Source organism: Asterias amurensis, chromosome 3 (genome assembly GCF_032118995.1).
Source record: "Asterias amurensis chromosome 3, ASM3211899v1".
NCBI lineage: Eukaryota > Metazoa > Echinodermata > Asteroidea > Forcipulatida > Asteriidae > Asterias > Asterias amurensis.
This window is the reverse complement of record NC_092650.1, coordinates 2,266,778-2,284,966: the sequence shown is the minus strand read 5'-3', so window position 1 is coordinate 2,284,966 and position 18,189 is coordinate 2,266,778. Positions and strand designations below refer to the sequence as shown.

At 36.9% G+C, this 18,189-nt stretch overlaps 2 protein-coding genes across 3 annotated transcripts in view; one reads left to right on the top strand and one right to left on the bottom strand.

Moving 5' to 3' along the window:
- Positions 1–1,977, bottom strand: part of LOC139934883 (craniofacial development protein 1-like) — a 28,034-nt gene extending 26,057 nt beyond the window's left edge. Inside the window, exons 1-3 of the mRNA XM_071929304.1 lie at positions 1,814–1,977; positions 722–845; positions 5–257 (exon numbers count right to left, since the gene is read on the bottom strand). Of these exons, the coding sequence (XP_071785405.1) occupies positions 5–257; positions 722–845; positions 1,814–1,874 (438 nt within the window). The 5' untranslated portion in view covers positions 1,875–1,977. The remainder of the gene's footprint in view (positions 1–4; positions 258–721; positions 846–1,813) is intronic.
- A 61-nt stretch (positions 1,978–2,038) lies between these two features.
- Positions 2,039–18,184, top strand: LOC139934868 (uncharacterized). 2 transcript variants are annotated; one of them, XM_071929284.1, is made up of 17 exons: positions 2,039–2,215; positions 2,446–2,703; positions 4,300–4,495; positions 5,662–5,718; positions 6,581–6,618; positions 7,442–7,651; positions 7,934–8,054; positions 9,080–9,172; positions 10,068–10,228; positions 10,569–10,654; positions 11,142–11,330; positions 11,988–12,112; positions 12,305–12,341; positions 12,906–13,054; positions 14,688–14,826; positions 15,741–15,825; positions 16,356–18,184. In XM_071929284.1, exons 3-17 carry the CDS (start codon positions 4,340–4,342, stop codon positions 16,546–16,548), a joined length of 1,839 nt encoding a protein of 612 aa, XP_071785385.1. In that variant the 5' UTR covers positions 2,039–2,215; positions 2,446–2,703; positions 4,300–4,339; the 3' UTR covers positions 16,549–18,184. The 2 variants fall into 2 exon arrangements, with proteins under 2 accessions (XP_071785385.1, XP_071785384.1); XM_071929283.1 differs by having other exon boundaries at positions 2,039–2,703.
- Positions 18,185–18,189: the final 5 nt, after the last annotated feature.

Below are 18,189 nucleotides of genomic sequence, written 5' to 3'. Positions count from 1 at the left end.
TTACCTTGTTTGAGACAGTACCAGCAACTGATACCGATCCAGCTGATGATGGAAGTGGCTTGGGTTTGGGTTTTGCACCGACATCCTTCATGAAACTGCTCCAAAGATCATCGGCTTTCTGTTTCTCCTTCTCTTCTTTCTTCATCTCGGCCGCTTTTATCTCTTCCATCTTGAAGACAGATTTCATGTCTTGATCTTCATTTTCTTGGGAAGGCTCTGCGGGAATATCATCCTCTGGAAGTTGGATACCTCTTTTTCTATTTTTTTTAAGAAGGAAAATTATGGAGATAAGACACATTAACATAGAAATGGAAAACTCCAAAAGCTCATCTTTACACTACAAGTAGCTCATTTAAAAAGCTTGTTTTTCATTTTCAATTTTCTCATTTTAAAGAGCCCTGTGAACAAAAGAGTTGCTGCTTATGAATAGTACATTCCTAAGTCCCGAATCTCATCACATCCTCACACAACAATGGTTTTGCTAGAAAGAGTTTCTGCTTAAATAAAGAGTACATTCTGAAGTCCCAAATCTCATTTCTGCTTTGTGCTTCTTTGTTTTGCCGCCTCTCATAAAAACATTCCTCTTATAAAGAGGTACTTTGGCCAGTCCCCGCAACCTTGTTATAATGGGAGTTGACTGTGGTATACATACAACTACAAATACAAATAACCAAAAAGTAAGATTTCAGCAAACTAAATTGATCTTCAGCCAAATCCCTACCTTTTTAATTCCTGAGCTTTCTCATGTTTTGTTTTACTCTTTTTCTTGACCTTTGATGTCTTTTGACCTTCGACCTCTTCCTCATCTCCGTCATGATCTTCAGATTCACCTTCACTTGCTTCACCTGCAAAAATAAAATCAGATAGAGTATGTGAACTTTGCTCTCGAATGGGCACTACACTTTATATGCGTAGCGCGCATCCTTAGCCATGGTAGATGCGTTTTGTTTACCAGTGTATGTTACCTTGAATCCCTTTATCGTTCCCACCGGGCGTTAATTTGTTGATTTCCAGAGCTTTGTAGAAAACACCCGGGGGTTCAAAGGAACAGTGAAGAATCGTTTCTTATTTGAACTGTTTATTAAACTATACTACTATGCATACTCCGTAGGTAATATAACGTGACAGTAGAACAATAGAACAGAATAGTAAGATGACAATAGAACTTTGAGGAGAGGAATAATATTGTAAGGTACAGTACAACTACTACAAAACAATTGTTACACACGCTGCTGTGACTGGGGTCCATCGGTTTTGTACACCCAGGGGGCAAATGGCACCATTGACTTCCCCCTCGGGTGCCATTTTATTAGACCTTGGGGTGTGAATAAAAAACTATAGTTACTAAAAAGCCCGGCCGGTTCATACTTCCTGGCTGCGAATGCGAAAATACAATACGAATGTTGACGTCACACATGCATTCAGTGATTCACAACGAATACAAATAATTCGAAGGGGTTGAGTTGTGCTCAACTCTCTTGCGAACATCGCTGCGAAAACAGAGTTGTTACGTCAAATTCACGTCGGATAACTTTCCGTATGGCGCCACCACTTTTTCACTCATTTTTACAAAAAGGGATATATCATTCAGGTAAATTAGATACTATATTATTTTATTTCGAATGAAAAAGTGGTGGCGCCGGACCGTGGCGCCATACGGAAACTTTTCCAACCGGGCTTTACGGGACGTACGGACGGTGTTCTGAATTTAACCACAACGTGCATGACAAAATGACCTGTGTTCTGCTAGCTAGCATGGCTATATCGTTAATTCACCATCAATAAAACACCATTCAACCGGCGATCAGCTTACCTGACGGCACATAATCTTCGTCCTCGTCGGAGCTGTACTCCTCATCAGGATCACACAACATTTTAAGAGCTTAAAATTAACAACAAAGCCGACAAAATGATGACTTTATTGTGGCTGATGTTACACCAACAGCGCAGTTATATATGTTTTGTCTCCAAAAACAACACGTCCTCTTCTACGAAAGCGCGCCCTCATGTGGTAATAATGGATCATGGAGAAAAATAACAGGAGAGCCAGCTCCACCATCCTTGCGATGTTGTTTACATTTTAACAAACAGCCTGAATCTGAAGGTCAAAGTCAAGTACCTTTTGATGTTGTGTTGGATCTCATTTCAACTCACCTTTTTATGTCTGAAAACTCAAAACACCGAAATTCAACCAACGAAATACATAACCAAGACAGTTGAGTTACTGAAGTTATAACACTTTCTGTTAGTTTAGTAGAGAGCTCCAGGCCAGCGAGGGAACTCGATCATTGAGCCAGTTAAAATTTATAATTATTGCTGCAGCTTCAAAATGGTTCTTTCATTTTCAGTTTCGATAAATAACAAGCTATTGTCAAGGTTTACTTCAAATTCATTGTATGAGTCGTGTGGGCAGGTGTGTAGTAAGCGTGTGTGTTCTGTTTTTAGTTTTTTGTTCAACTATGGAGCAGCGATGAGGTTCAACCTTTGATCAGTTTTATCAGATGAGGTGCGGGCAGACCTAATGCTATTGCCAATGAGCGGACACTATTATGACACCGGTCGGTGGCATGCATTGCAGGGACTGGGAAATCCCATTTCACCAAAATAGCCGTTGTTCATCCGCGCCAAATGAGTTGTATGCTGTACGTTGGTCCTGTCGGTCTAGTGCTCTACTCTACTTCTCGCCAGCAAGAACTGTAAAAAGTAAAGTAGCCTTTTTTTGTTCAATATTTTTCCTAAATCATTGCATGGTATGGTAAATGGTTTTGTTTTCAATTCTTTCTTTTTTTTCTACCACCCTGAACTTCTGAAGTCTTTATTTAATTGTTCTTTAACTTTACTACTTATGTCTTCTTATTATTTAGTTAGAATGGGAACCAAATTGCCATTGTCCTGCCAACACTTTTTCAGTTAACTTCTTTTTTATAATATTTTTTCATTTATTTTTTATGAGTAAAATTAAATGCAATTTTATTTCATAAGGAATGGAAAAGTGATGGCAGGTATACCGACAATTTCCTGTTATCTCCTGATTTTATGTATGATTTTTGACATTTTTAAACAGTGTATTCAACTTTTTTTCTTGTGAAAAAAATAGCTACTACTATCTTTCCTCTTCTTGCAACGAGGCAGGTCATCAGTGTATAATCCCCTTGTGGGAGTTTGCCGAGTTCCCTTGATGTGAAGATCATCCATCAAACAAACAGGGATGTTTGCACTAAAGCTTGATCAAAGTCATCATAGATAAATGATCATAAATGCTATTGCAGGTCACTAACTTTACATTAATAAAGCTGGCACTATTTGAATTTTTGTACTGACAAAAGTACACGCCTGATGTCGAGCAGGATCTAATGTCACTTGCTATTTGGTGAAAGTAAGGGGGGGGTTCTTGTTTTGATTGTTTGTTTCACTGATTCTAAAGGAACGTTACAGAATTGGTGAGAAACAAAAATCGTGAAGATCACAGATTTACATAAAACTTACACGGTCTAATGATGATGATAGTTGAAAACATCCCTTGAAATATTTCTGTCTGAAATGTCATATTTGATGAGAAATAATTAATCTAACTTCGCGTTTGGAGTTTTATCGCTCAGTGAGCGTTTTATTCATTTCTATTTTGGCATCGATGCAATGCAAAATTTGTAATCGGTTTTTCACTATTCTCTCGTGACCCAGATGGCCGATCGATCTCAAATTTTACAGGTTTGTCAGTTTATGTATATGGTGGATTACATAAAGTGCTTGTAAACACTGCTAGCAACTGTTTTGTGAGCAAAAACCAATTCTGTATGTTCCTTAAAACAAAGTTGGCAAGCCTCTAGCCTAGACCCAGTAACCAGGGCGCTGTACTCCTTTCTTTCGAAATTTGTCATTATCAGTTGTACGGCTGATAATGACAATAACTGATAATGACAAATTTTGGGGAAAAAAAGGATTACAGTGCCCCAGTTACGTACCCCTAGCCCAGGTTTCACGCCTAGCCAGTGCTTAACAATTGCAGCGGCACCGACTCCCCACCAGGGCTAGAAAACCCCTTTGAACCATTTTGAGATATGGTAGACACATTCATGACACTTGGATGGGGTAAATTTTTCTGTAGACACCCAAACCAAATAGTTAACTCCTATAGCGTCCGCCATATACCTCGAAATGGCTATCTGTATATATATCAAATTTTTTCTATAATCAAACCATAATCAAATGGACACACAGACTAATTTTTGCATGACTGCATTTTTGTGTTGTATCCTGACTTTGATTATTTTGATTTTGTACGTTTTTTTTTTGCCGCAGTTGAATTTATTCAATAAACTCTGACAAGCCACGGACCACAATGGAATTCCCTCAATCAGCAGCACTGACAGCTGCGTTAGGAGTTGCAATACTTTGGATTCTGTTTTGGCGTCGAAGTGGAAGTAAACGGAAATTCAAACGACGGATTCCAGGTGTTCCTGATCAACCAGTGGAATATAACATTCAAGAAGGAAAGGTGAACAAAAATTATTCTGGTTGTTCTACACCTTCATTTACTTGTGCCTTCCTCTCCCCCCCCCCCTCTCCAAAACAAAAAAAGTTTGAGCAAAACAAAACTACACAAAAGTCTCAATGACAGTGCACCTGCTGTTTTGGTTGAATGAGTCAATGTTTCATTGTAAACTGTGTCCCCACAACATTACAAGATTCTAGACAAGGGAATAATATAGAACAACAAAAGCAAGCCGCAACAACTGAGCATGCAAAAGACTGTATGGAGGGGTAACGTTTTTGTTATCGTTTTTGTTTGAAGTCTAGCATTTTTAACCTGCCGCAGTGCCGCCTCAATTTTGTTAGTTCTGTCTGAGAAAATGATTGGGCAGAAATTGTTATTGTGGTTTTAAAAGCTAGGCTACATTGAGTGGCTCATTTAGTCTGCGCATTAATTAGGCCTATTGACAATCACAAGGGCCAGTTTTACCAAAAGTTATAAGTTATGATAAAAATAGCACCCTTCAGTTCTGATTGGGCTATGTTTATCCCCCGGGGAATTCCAACCTGGTGACCTTTTGATTGTTTGATGCCCTCTGTACTTTAGTCTTAAAATTATTATCACCATTCACTTCCATTGGGGCTATGTTACCTTTTAGCGCATAAGGACCTCACAGTGATGCACTTATAAGAATGGTTTTATTATTATTATTATTATTATTATTATTATTATTATTATTATTATTTTTATTATTATTATTGTTATTATTATTATATTATTGTGAATTATTTGATTTGCTTGAAGCCCTTTGTACTTTCATTTTAAAAACAAGTGTTGTATCACCCTTGCCATTTGGGGCTGATCAGGTTATTCCCCCCCCCCCCCACCAAAAAAGAAAGAAAAAAAAATACTAAAATATATTTTGTTATTGGTTCATTATCTAGGGCTAGTTGCGTTCCACCTTGGGGAATACAAAAAGTGTCAAGGAACTACTTTTCTATTAGCTGGAACGGTGGCCTAGTGGTCAAACATCTGCTTCAGGTTTTTTTTGTAGTGATAACTCAGGTTTGGTTTTTATGTAGGACAGTTCCAAAAACCAAAGGTATACTTTCTCTTTTACAGCTTATGACCTGCAGTCCATGATAATTTGTTTTCATACTTTTAATAATTGTTTTCTTTATCAAACTCAGGGTACGCCAGCTATTCCTGGAAGAGTTGCAAGAGCTCTTTTTAAAGTAACCCATTCGGTAAGACACTGCTCTAAGAATCGCAAGGGTTGTGGGTTCGAATCCCACGCGAGTAATATGCCTGTGATATGGTGATATCTTTTCACAAAACTCGGAACCACTGAGTATACAGCGCTAACACACATCGATGTATGGATAAAAACCAAAATTAATATTCTTTATCCCTGATGCAAATTTAACATCTATAACAGCCCACTTCTTCTTCATAATTAACAGTGATTTACATTTTAAAGTTATTTGGTAGAATCTTTTTGAGAATAAGGTTTGTCCTTGAAAGAACTGTGTAGCAACATTGAGGGAAGGGTTGGGATGCTTTGTGGTGTCGTGGAGTTTTTTATTACCACATTTATTATGTTTTTATTTATTTGTATTTTGTCTTATGTATCCTAGGTAGCCCTGTATCAGTTGTCAATAAACTCTACACCTTGGAGGCCATGGATATATACAATTGAAATTGCACAGGAATAAAACACTAAACCAGATTCAATAGATGTTAAATTTGCATCGGGGATAAAGAATATTAATTTTGGTGAACCAGAATCACTCAAGAGAACACAAAAGTTTTTGACTCCCCACAAAATGGCCGACCATTTTAGTTCACAAAAAAAGGAAAACTGTGCAATTACTAGGCATTTGTGTCAATCATTATTACTTTTAAAACCTAACCATATGTAATTCATAACAACCAGTTTCAAGCGCTTTTCATAGACTAACTTGCCCGATCCAGGGCAACATGTCCCTTATGTACCATATAAACAGAATAATAAATCCAACCGATCGATGATGAAAAAATTGAATAAAAAGTGTTATAAGATTCTCATTTAAAAAAAAACTAATATTGATAATTGTGTTTTTATTCTAGCTTCTTGGAAAACTCTTCCTAATGCCTTCAGTCATGAGGTAAGATTGAACAGGAGTTTAGTTGAGCTCCTAATATTTAAACCTTAAGTCTAAAATAGTCCTTATCAAGATTCCTGGGCTCAACTTCATAAAGCTTTAGAGCAGAAAATACTGCTGAGAACCTTTCTTAGCAAAACAAATGAGTGGGGTACAAGTCGCAACAATGTTACTTTTTTGAAATTTTGGCTGGTATTCAGTTTCTGCTAAGCAAGATATTTCTGTGCTTTAGCACATTTTTGTGTTCACAGGCTTTAAGAAATTGAGCTCTGTGCCCAATTTCATAAAACCTTTAAGCACAAAAATTGCTTTTTGCTTAGCACAAATAGGTTACCAGCCAAAATGTAATATAGTTACCATTGCTGTGACTGGTACCCTATTCATTTCTTTGCTTAGTCAAGAAATTTGCTTGTTAGCTTCATGGAGCTGCTGAAGCACAAAATATTGCTCAACAGCTCAGCCAAAATGCAATATAGTTACCATTGCTGTGACTGGTACCCTAATAATTTCTTTGCTTAGTCAAGAAATTTGCTTATTAGCTTCATGGAGCTGCTGAAGCACAAAATATTGCTCAACAGTTTTCTGCTGAGCAGAAATGAGCAGGATACCAGTCACAAATGTGACATTGTAGTTTGGCCGCTAACCTTGTTCTGGTATATATTTCATAGAGCTGTTTATAATTCATCGAACAGTAAAACATGTTTACATTTCTGCTGAGCACAATTTAGCAGGTCACATATGACACATTATGACGTGCTAACTATTTCTAGTAAGCACAATTTTTTATGCTTTGCTTATTTTGTAATGAACTCCTATTGTTTTACAGAAAAACAAATGCGTTAATCTTGCGGGATATTTTGATGAAGGACTTGCCAACCTTTGCACCCCTCATCCCATGGGAGGGGTCTAAAACACCCAAGAAGTCGAAGGATGCAGTGGACTTGATGAAGTCTTTGACAAGTAAAGCTGATGCCGACAAGAAACTGGAGTCGGACTTCCACTTTATGGGTATATCGGACTTTCACAACGCTTACAGGTAAAGTTGGTATTAAAGTTTCATGAAAGATAATTTAATAATAAAACAAAATGCTCCAGGAAAAGAATGAAATAGGCCCCAAACTTGTCTGTACACAAACTCATAGAATAGTATTATTTATTATATTTATGTATTTTAAGCACAGGAGCCAAGGCAATTGTATACTTGGTTTTAATTAGCAATAAACCAAATCTTATCGTATCTTATCTTTCCTAATTATCTCTATTCTTGATGAGGAGTACTTTGAAATTAATAATTTTTGAGAATTCGCTTTTATTGCAGTCAAGGGAAGGTGACCCCTACTGATGTAGCTATAAAAGCAATCAAAAATATCAAAGATTCCGACGCTGTAGAACCCAAACTGAGAGCGTTCGTTGAGATCAACGAAGAGCAAATCTTGGAGGTAAATATCAATCACACTGTAAGGAACAAACATTAATAAATTTAGCCATTTTTCATTCAAATGAAGCATGTGTAATAGACCTTTAATGTTTGTGCAAAGGTGTTAAGCAAGAATTGAGATCCGTCAATAAAATAGTCATCCAATGTTTTCTTGATTACAAGACTCAAGTTTCATTTATTGTTTTGTGAAAAGCACGAATGTTTCAATGTAGAAACCAGGAATATAGCTGGAGCAAATCTACTGGTCGGATGCCCTAACTGAGGAAATATTAAAGGCACTCTCGATTTAAGGCACTTGACACCTTTGGTAATTTTCAAAACCCAGTATTCTCTCTTTGTGTATCCCAACATATGCATATAACAACAATCTGTGGAAATTCAGGCTTAATTGGTCATCGAAGTTGCAAGAAAATACTGAAAGAAAAAAAACACCCTTTTTGCACAAATTTGTTTGCTTTCAGATGCCTAAAAAAGGCTCTTCTCAGATTCAAATACTTTTGCATGAAATTACCTATTTCTCGAGAACTACGACACACGTTACTTCAGCGGGAAGCCGTTTCTCACAATGTTTTATATTTTCAGTAGCTCTCTTTTGATTGTTGCGAAGTAAGTTGATATGATAATATTTATTTTGAGTAATTACTAAACGTGTCCAGTGCCCTCAAGACCTGAGTATTTAGGATGGCCAAGTTTAAGCCATCGGACACTTTTGGTAAATAAAAAATAAAAGTTCACAGATTTACAAATAACTTACAGGGTTTACAGAAGGTAATGGTGATAGACTTCTCTTGAAATATTATTCCATGAAATGCTTTACTTTTTGAGAAAACATTAAAACAATATCAATTCTCGATATCGAGAATTACGGATTTGTTTTAAACACATGTCATGACACGGTGAAACGTGCGAAAACAAGGGTGGGTTTTCCCGTTACTTTCTCCCGATTCCGTGTCCAATGACTTTGAGCATCATCTTTTACAAGTCAATGCCTGTTCTCATTATTCAGTTTCTATTCTTGTCTCCTAGGCTGCTAAAGAGTCTACGAATCGTTATCAGAAAAACAAGCCGCTGTCGGTCTTAGATGGAGTTCCGGTTGGGATCAAGGATGAAATTCAAGTGGTAACTACTCTACCTTCTTCTAGATAGTTTGTTTGTAGGCCCTTGCCACACATTTAAAGTTTACAAGCAGCTTGGATAAAACCAGCTCCACTGCATTCAACATCAACACCCAGGTTCAATTGTATCTTGCAATTTATAAGCCATTTGCGACTTAGATTTGAATTGTGACTGGTGACATTGACTCTGTGAGGGTCAAAATCTTTGGAAATTAACACAATATTTTGCATAGGTCCTTTTGGTTGCGTAAGCAGTTTGCAGCAACTAATTCTATTTTCACATCTAAAAATAATAATAGTTACAACATTTATAGACGATGTGACCTCTGACGTCACTCGAAAACCATAACATGATTCGCTCGCATACCGCCGGGCAAAACCTTTGTGTTTTGGCAGCCAGCTAGAAAGTGTATGCAATCTTACCATGACTACGTGTATTTTTGCCTGGCGAAACATGACATATACAGTGTTTTGTCAACAGAGGGCGGTTTGAATATAAACATAGGTCACATCGTCTATAGAGCGCTTTATCTGTATGTTTCTAAGTGCTATCACCTGACTAATCAGATTGACAAAACAGATGGGTTTTAAGTAATGATTTTAAATGAAGGAGCTGCTTGAATGTGGGTGGGTAGCTTGCTTCAAAATGTTGGAGCTATGACCGAGAAAAGCATGATCGCCATAGTGTGTCATGATGCGGGGTTCCAAGGAAAGCTGGAAAGAAGAAACCCAGAATATGTACTGGGGCCAAATTGTGAAGACCTTTTTACACAGGGAAACCTTTATACATAGTATCATCTCTGTAAAGTACTGCAATGTTTGTGGGGCACTCTTAAAATGCCTGTACATGTATGTATGAAATTGAAATAAAAACCTGACGATGAATTTATTTGTGACAGGCATCCCATCATCTTCGAATGGGGTCCGCCTTTATGGGTCACACCCTTGAGACGGAGGATTCCGAGGTGATACGGAGACTGAGAGCAAACGGAGCCGTCATCTTAGGAATGACCAACATGCAGGAGAATGGAATGGGAACAACTGGAATCAATATTAGCAAGTAAGGAATTAGCGGAGATGAAATATAAGGAGATGGAAAGACTGAGCTTAATTAGGTGAGGTTTGCGGTAGCACAATATGAAAATTTCTCTTTTAAGTAGTGTTGGTTCTGAAAAGAACTGGTGGTCGACAACTCAACATTTTGATCAGTATGCTCTGATCGTCTTGAGGAGGATGCTGGACTCTGTTGCTGGTTGCTGCTTAAGTACTGCCTTGATAAGTTTTTGTTAATCCCTCTAATGAAGGTTTGGTCTGGATCAAAAGTTAAGGCCATATATCCTTTGTGCATATCGGTATGATATCTTAGAACGTAACTAATAAGATGGATGACTTTCCTACAGGTACCATGGTACACCAAGGAATCCTTACAATGTCAACCATTTCACTGGTGGAAGCTCCAGTGGATCAGCTGCTGCAGTGGCTGCAGGTAAACTTTTTTGTTTTTGCGTTTATTTGAAATCAAAATCTGCAATAGATGTTTATTTTGCATCAGGAATGCAAAATTTGATTTGTTGTAACCCTAACACTGATAAGTATTAAACACTGTATACTCGGTACTTTCCTGAGTTCTGTGGAAAAAAAAAAATAATAAATCGCTCAGGTGGGGTATGAACCAACAACCTTTGCATTGCTGGAGTAGATGTCTTACCACTAGACCACGGAGCTTGCCTGGTAGCTAGAGGCAGTTGTTGCAGTACCCGCTGTCAACACATAGGATTTCAACTGCCTTCAGGGTTCAAGGATAGCTTGGTGGTCTAACGGTAAGCCATCTGCTCTATTGCAAAGTTCGTTGGTTCATATTTGTATGTATTTTTAAGCACGAGAGCCAAGGCGATTCCTATTGTATACTTGTATAATAAATACCAAATCTAATCTAATCTATTCTAATCTCTTGTTTCCCCTACCCTTAACAGGTCTATGTCCAGTTGCTCTCGGTACCGACGGTGGTGGCTCAGTGCGGATACCAGCAACATTTTGTGGCACCGTTGGATTGAAACCGACATTTGCTCGTATCCCATGTCTGGGCTCACCTGTTAATGGTTTCTCTGTATGCTCATTGGGTCCTCTGTGTAACAGTGTTAGAGATGCTGCAATAGCATATGGTAAGTTATAGACTCAATCAGGGTATAAGTATCTCCCAAACGAGATAGTAACTCCTTTGGGAGATACTCATGTCTAGGCTCACCAGTTAATGGTTTCTCTGTATGCTCATTGGGGCCACTGTGTAACAGTGTTAGAGATGCTGCAATAGCGTATAGTAAGTTATAGACTCAATCAGGGTATAAGTATCTCCCAAACGGGATCTAGGCTCACCAGTTAATGGTTTCTCTGTATGCTCATTGGGGCCTCTGTGTAACAGTGTTAGAGATGCTGCAATAGCGATGGTAAGTTAGAAACCTCAATCGGGGTATTTTATGTTTCTCCCAAGAGAACCAACCGTCAGTTTATTAATAATTTATAGTCTGAAGCCATCTTAAGTTCCACTTAGCTTCATTTACACAAAATTCCACAGGCCAATCAACTTATCAAAATAAAGTAAAACAACTCTCTGCAACACTCCTCCTGCTATATAGGTCTGCATTGTTTAACTTTCTATTTTTACTTTTACTGGGTCCGACACCCTTCGCAATATAAGTACTCAACCAGGCACTGCAGTCAACTTTTACTTTTTCCTTTTTGTGTATCATGCTTTTGTACGTTAAGGTATTGAGCAAACATCGGTCAGCTTATAATTTGTTATTGTTTTTATTTACTGAAAGCTTGCATCGCTGGTCCCTGCCCTTCTGACAGTCTCTCCAGTAATCAACCACCAGTAGAACTGACTGGATTCAACGACAAAGATTTGAAGGGAATGAAGCTTGGAATCGATAAGCAGTTCTATGAAGTAAGTTTCCTGTCACACAGCAGGATTACGGCAAAATACTACACACTTTTTTCTAACATGATAATAATTGGATCCCTTTTACAGTAAATCTTAACCCTATTCCAACAGCTTAACTCAGATTTAATTAAAAATTTACGCATTTCTTAATTTATTCTAATTCATTCTTAATTAATTTATTCTGGTTTTGTGCAGCATGCTGATCCTGAAATTGTTGGTGCTTGTAATAAAGGTTTGTTTATTTCACTCCCTCTGAATTAATGATGCAAAAAAAATGATTCATTCCATGATTGCTCTTCATCCCCCAAGTATTAAATGCACTGGACACTTTTGGTAATTACTCAAAGTAATTGTTACCATAAAAACTTACTTGGTAACGAGCATTGGAGAGCTGTTGATAGTATAAAACATTGTGGGAATCGGCTCCCTCTGAAGTAACATACTTTTTGAGAAAACGGTAATTTCTTCCCCCAAACAATAGCATACTTTGGGCCTGAAACCTTTTATAGGCATCTGAAAGCACACAAAGTAATGCAGCAAGGGTGTTCCTTCTTTCATTATTCTCTTGCAACTTCAATGACCAATTGAGTCCAAAGTTTCACAGATTTGTTATTTTATGAATATGTTGGTATACACCAAGTGAGAAGACTGGTCTTTGACAAGTTCCATAGGTGTCCAGGGCCCTTTAAACCGTTTAAGTTTGATGTAAATCTGTGGACGTTTGCGTTTTGTGTTTTGTGTTTTGTTATTATTCAACCTCTAGAAACTTGACAGAGTTTTCGTTTTGCTTCATCAGCTCTGGATGTCCTCAAGTCTTACGGAGCTGAAGTGGTCGATATTCAGATTCCAGAGTTGGAGGAGGCAAGGATTGCTCATGTCATCACCATCTTAGCTGAGATGAGGTCGAGTCTACATGAAGCTTTCTGTAACCAGTATAGTGAACAGGTATTTTGAATCAGTCAGGTTTTCATTATCAAAATCTTACATTTGCATTTGCACATTTATCTTTTAATTTATTGATTTTGGGGGTTGAACAAAGAATTGACTAGAATGGGATCCAAACTAATGACCTTCGGATTAATGCGCCGGATACCAACTGAGCTGTCTAGCCTTATGTTAGCGGTTTCCCTATTTTGTCAATATCTTTGTTCAGCGGTGCCAGTCAGAAGCCATACAACCGTTAACTGCCGTGTAGCCAGGGATCACACCCAAATTATGATACAACCTTTTCATTTGTTGCTCATTTTAATTTTTGTACTGCCATGATGCCATTGTAATGTGAATATCAATATTCTTCTGTGTGATAGTTGTTTAACTTTTAGCGTTTGCTGTTAATGCCGTTTTGTTCCATTTTAACCTCGGCCTGTATTAGTCCCTTGAGTATTTGCTTGATCGTGTTATATTTGAACATCAAGCTCTTAATTTTTGTTTTTGTACTTATATTTTGTCCAACATGTATTATAAATACTTTTTGAAATTTTCAATTATTTTGCTGTTGACAGCGCGCTGATGCCTCCGCTTTGTGTGCTATTAAAGTACTTATTATATTATTATCAAATTACTACACATTCTATACCTTTTAAGAATGCAAATTCGCTGATGTGATTGGATGGGAAGAGTTGATTTTAGGTCCTAAGATTTAAGGACTCTATCCACGAACTGCTCTTTCTTATAAAAGGAAAACAAGGAGTATTCATTTTCTAGCGTTTGTGGAACCTTTTTAAAGGCATTGGACACTATTGGTAATTACTCAAAAAAATTATGAGCATAAAACTTTACTTGGTAATGAGTAATAGGGAGAGGTTGATTGTATAAAACATTGTGAGAAACGGCTTCCTCTGAAGTGCCATAGTTTTTGAGAAAGAAGTAATTTTCCACGAATTTGATTTCGAGACCTCAGATTTAGAACTTGAGGTCTCGAAATCAACCATCTAAACGCACACACCTTCGTGTGACAAGAATGTTTTTTTCTTTCATTCATATCTCGCAAGTTCGATGAACGATTGAGCTCAAATTTTCACAGGTTTGTTAATTTATGCATATGTTGAGACCAACCACCACTGTGAAGGCTAGTCTTTGACAATTACCAATAGTGTCCACTGCCTTTAACTTTCTAAAGTTGTACTTGTCACTTGGTGCTAATATCTCTCATTGTTGTCTGCAAGGTTGTTTACATTTTTAGTACAATTTTTAAGTTACTATGTTATACATGTTATACGTTATATTATATACTAGTATTTAATATTTTTTGTCAATGCTTTGTGTTGGCTTTTTGTAGATATTTAGGGTTTGTTTTCTTCACTTTTAAATCTTCTTTAGCTTATCCATGTTTAATTGCTTGACTGCCTTCTGTACACTTACGTTTTTTAAATTTAATTTTGTGGTTTTTTTTATATTTAATTTTCAAAATGGTTTTTGGTATTTTACATAAAGGGCCAAATTAATGCTTTATTATAATAACTATTAACCAATTGTCGAGTTGTTTTAAATTACTTTCATGCCAACCTCCTGTCAATAGTGTCTTGTGGAGTCAAGCTAAATTGTTATAACATTCATGTTGTTTGTGTTGAATCCAAAGTATTTTGAGAATGCAGGTCTGATGTCTACCATAGAAATGCTGACCACTACTGATTATATCCAAGCTCAGAGGCAGAAGACTCGAACCATCACTTTCCTGAAGAGCATCTTCAAAGATGTGGATGTCATCTTGCTGCCTGGTAAATTAGACATAATCGGGGGGTTTTCCGTTACAGCACCCAGGCTCTGAAACTCACTCCCTGAGAACCTCAGGGAAATACATAACATCTCCATCTTTCAGCATCAACTTAAGACACACCTGTTCACACTTGCTTTCCCCAACACTTAAGAATTCCCTCTTTTCCATCTGGACCGGCGCCTTTGAATGGTTTTATACCGGATTTGGTGCGCCTTATAAATGCTGTGTTATTATTATTATTATCAAGTGTGTTGCTGCCTGGGCAAAATTTTAAAAAGCTATTATACAGAAAATACTGCTGGACAAAATTTCCTTGAAAAAATGGAAATTTGCATCGGGGATAAAAAATATTAATTTTGTCTTTTTACCCATATACACTTATTTGTCTTAGCACTGTCTACTCGGTACTCTCCCGAGCTCTGTAAAAAAAAATCACGGTTGTATTACTCAGGTGGGATTCAAACCCACAACCTTTGCAATTCTAGAGCAGCGTCTTTCAGCAAACTTTCTGCGCTAAGCAAAGAAAATTGAGTGGCGCACACGCCACAAAATGCAAACTTAATGACATTGTGGTTGGTAACCTGTTTATGCTAAGGGATACTACTATGTGCAGTGTACTGAGCAAGTTTTTGTGCTTACAGGCTTTGTGAAATTTGGTCCCGGTAACTGAGGAATCAATTGAATTAAGGTTCTTAAAAGATCCAGTTATGAATAAGTTCTAGATATTTGATCATTCTTTTTTTACATATAATATTAATAATCTTTCTGACATCGAAGAAACCCTTTTTTGTTGTAAACTTTAATACAATAAGTCATGTCTTTCTAAAGTAAAGATATTTCTTATATTTGTAAAGCTATTTATTTAATAAAAAATAGATTGATGTGATTTGATCAATATTGTTTTTTGTCTTGAAGGTAATGCTATATTGGCTCCTGAGATCAAACCAGGATATCTCAAACATGGCTTCAGTGATACATCCATGACGGCGGATATCATGAGGTAAAGATAATTAGTAATATATTGCGCCCCTTACATGCAAATGCTGAAAAGCGCTTAACACATGTTAAAATGCACAGAATTGGTCACCAGGCCAGTGCCCTCACCACAGTTGGGGAATACATCTGTCCCACCAACAGAGAACTACCTGGGGTAATTTTAGGATCCTGCGTCTTTTCCGCCGAGCGTCTTATCTGCAGGAAAATACGGTAATCATTTCACTATGAAGTGATGTGCTTATGGAAAAATGTATCAGTTTTTATGCCCCACAAATTTGAATCTGAGAAACAGTTTCTGTCAGTAACGTCTCTCAGATTGTCTATTGCAATTCTGGATTATTCTACCTGTGTGGACATAATTGCTCTGAAGTTTCTGCGATATGTCAAAAACTTGACCACCTTAGGAAATGAAATCTTAGTTAGATTTATTATATCTACATTTATATTGGATTAAAACAATCTAACAGTTCCAAAGGTATACTTTGCTGTTAATCTTTGTGATCTTGATGTAACTGTTTGTGTTTTTCTTGACAGGCACGTCTTCTTAGCTAATCTAACTGGAATACCAGCCATGACGGTACCGGTTGGTTACAGCATGGAGGGTCTACCGATCTCTCTTCAGATCATGGGTGCTTGGTGGAAAGAAAGCACCATCTTACAAGTCGGTCGCTTTGCCGAGAAATGTCTGGAGAAAAGGAAACCTGATGTTTATTATGAACTCTTGTAGTCAAAGACGGGTGTACTTTGGGGTATTAAAGGCACTGGAAATTTTTAGTAATTACTCAATAATTGTTAGGATAAAACCTTACTTGGTAACAAGAAATGGAGAGCTGTTAATAGTATAAAACATTGTGAGAAACGGCTCCCTCTGAAGTGCCATAGTTTTTACCTCGTTTTAACTAGTTTTTAACTTTTGAGGAAGAGGTGATTGCTCACTCAAATATGAAACGACGTTGTTAACAAAGTCTAAAAAGTATATAATATTAATAATGCTGTGTGTACGTTCAGGACAATGGACGAGAAAGTGTAGATTTGTGAATAGAATGTACGAGCTGAAGGCGAGTGCATTGCAATCACGAATCTACACTTTAGAGTCTATTCTCCGACTTAAAGGCAGTGGACACTTGGTAATTTTCGAAGACTAGCCTTCACAGTTGGCGTATCTCAACATATGCATAAAATAACAAACCTGTGAAAATTTGAGCTCAATCGGTCATCGAACTTGCGAGATAATAATGAAAGAAAAAATACCTTGTCACACGAAGTTGTGTGCGTTTAAATGGTTGATTTCGAGACCTCAAGTTTTATACATATAGTTTAAATGTAGGTAACCCCTACTTTCCTTCTTTTTGCCAAGGAACAAATATTATGCTTGACTAAGTCGGGCAAACCGTCTTCCTTTGTCCTGTATGTATATATGGGTAATGTCGCCAGGATATATCAAAGTAGCTAATTTTTAATGGTGCTTGAAATCAGAGACAAAAACTGCTGAATTGTTCGGAGTGCTTCCTTGTATATCCAGTTATTCCAAATTATGACGTAATGATTGCTTTTACTAATGTTTTATAACTAAAATCTGAAATTAATGATATGAATTATGTTAATGTAAGAGAGGTGTGAAGCAGTAATGGTGTAACCTGCTTTTAGTTTTTATGAAATCTTTATTATATGGGTTGCCAAGTGAACTGAATTAAGATTGTTGCCATTTATTTACTGCAGGGGGAATATGAGATATTAAGGACAAAATACAACATTGCCTTGTGGTCTATTCTCTCAAAAGGTTTCAACTTAATTTAAAAAAAAAAATGAATGTGTCAAGGTGGCAGGTTAATCATGATTGAGTAATAATGATAACGATTCTATGTTCATAACTGGATGACAAAGAGATTTATTTGTTATTGTAGTTTAATGACTTTTGCCACAGTCTGGAAACATATACTAACCATGTTTGTTGTGGGTATTGTTTTGCTTATTTCTTTGGCTGTAATTTTTCGCTTATACGCAATCATTGTATGGTATGAGCCTAACAAGTTTTTTGACAAAGTATTTTTGCGTTATCACGAAGACTTTAGTGGAATTATTGGAATATTGTTTTTAGTTCCCAATTGGAACCACATTTAAACAGAAATAACTAGGCCTAGTTATTCTAGATCACATTTAAACAGTTGAGTTTAATTCCCACCATGAAAACATCTTCCTGACGATCACATTTTAATATTTCTTGAAAAAGAATTTGAAAATGTTGTTTGTAATGAAATAACTTTCCAGAATGTGTTCCAAATTTTAATGCAAATTTATTATTGTCGTATACTTTCATAGCGGTAAATAAAAGAATTGTGTGGTGCAATTAAACTAGTTATTGAATGGA

Coding starts and splice junctions, on each gene's coding strand:
- LOC139934868 (XM_071929284.1), top strand. CDS start 4,340: ATGGAATTCCCTCAATCAGCAGCACTGACAGCTGCGTTAGGAGTTGCA. Junction 6,619..7,441: donor CTAATGCCTTCAGTCATGAG/GTAAGATTGAAC, acceptor ATTGTTTTACAG/AAAAACAAATGCGTTAATCT. Junction 10,655..11,141: donor AGCTGCTGCAGTGGCTGCAG/GTAAACTTTTTT, acceptor TACCCTTAACAG/GTCTATGTCCAGTTGCTCTC.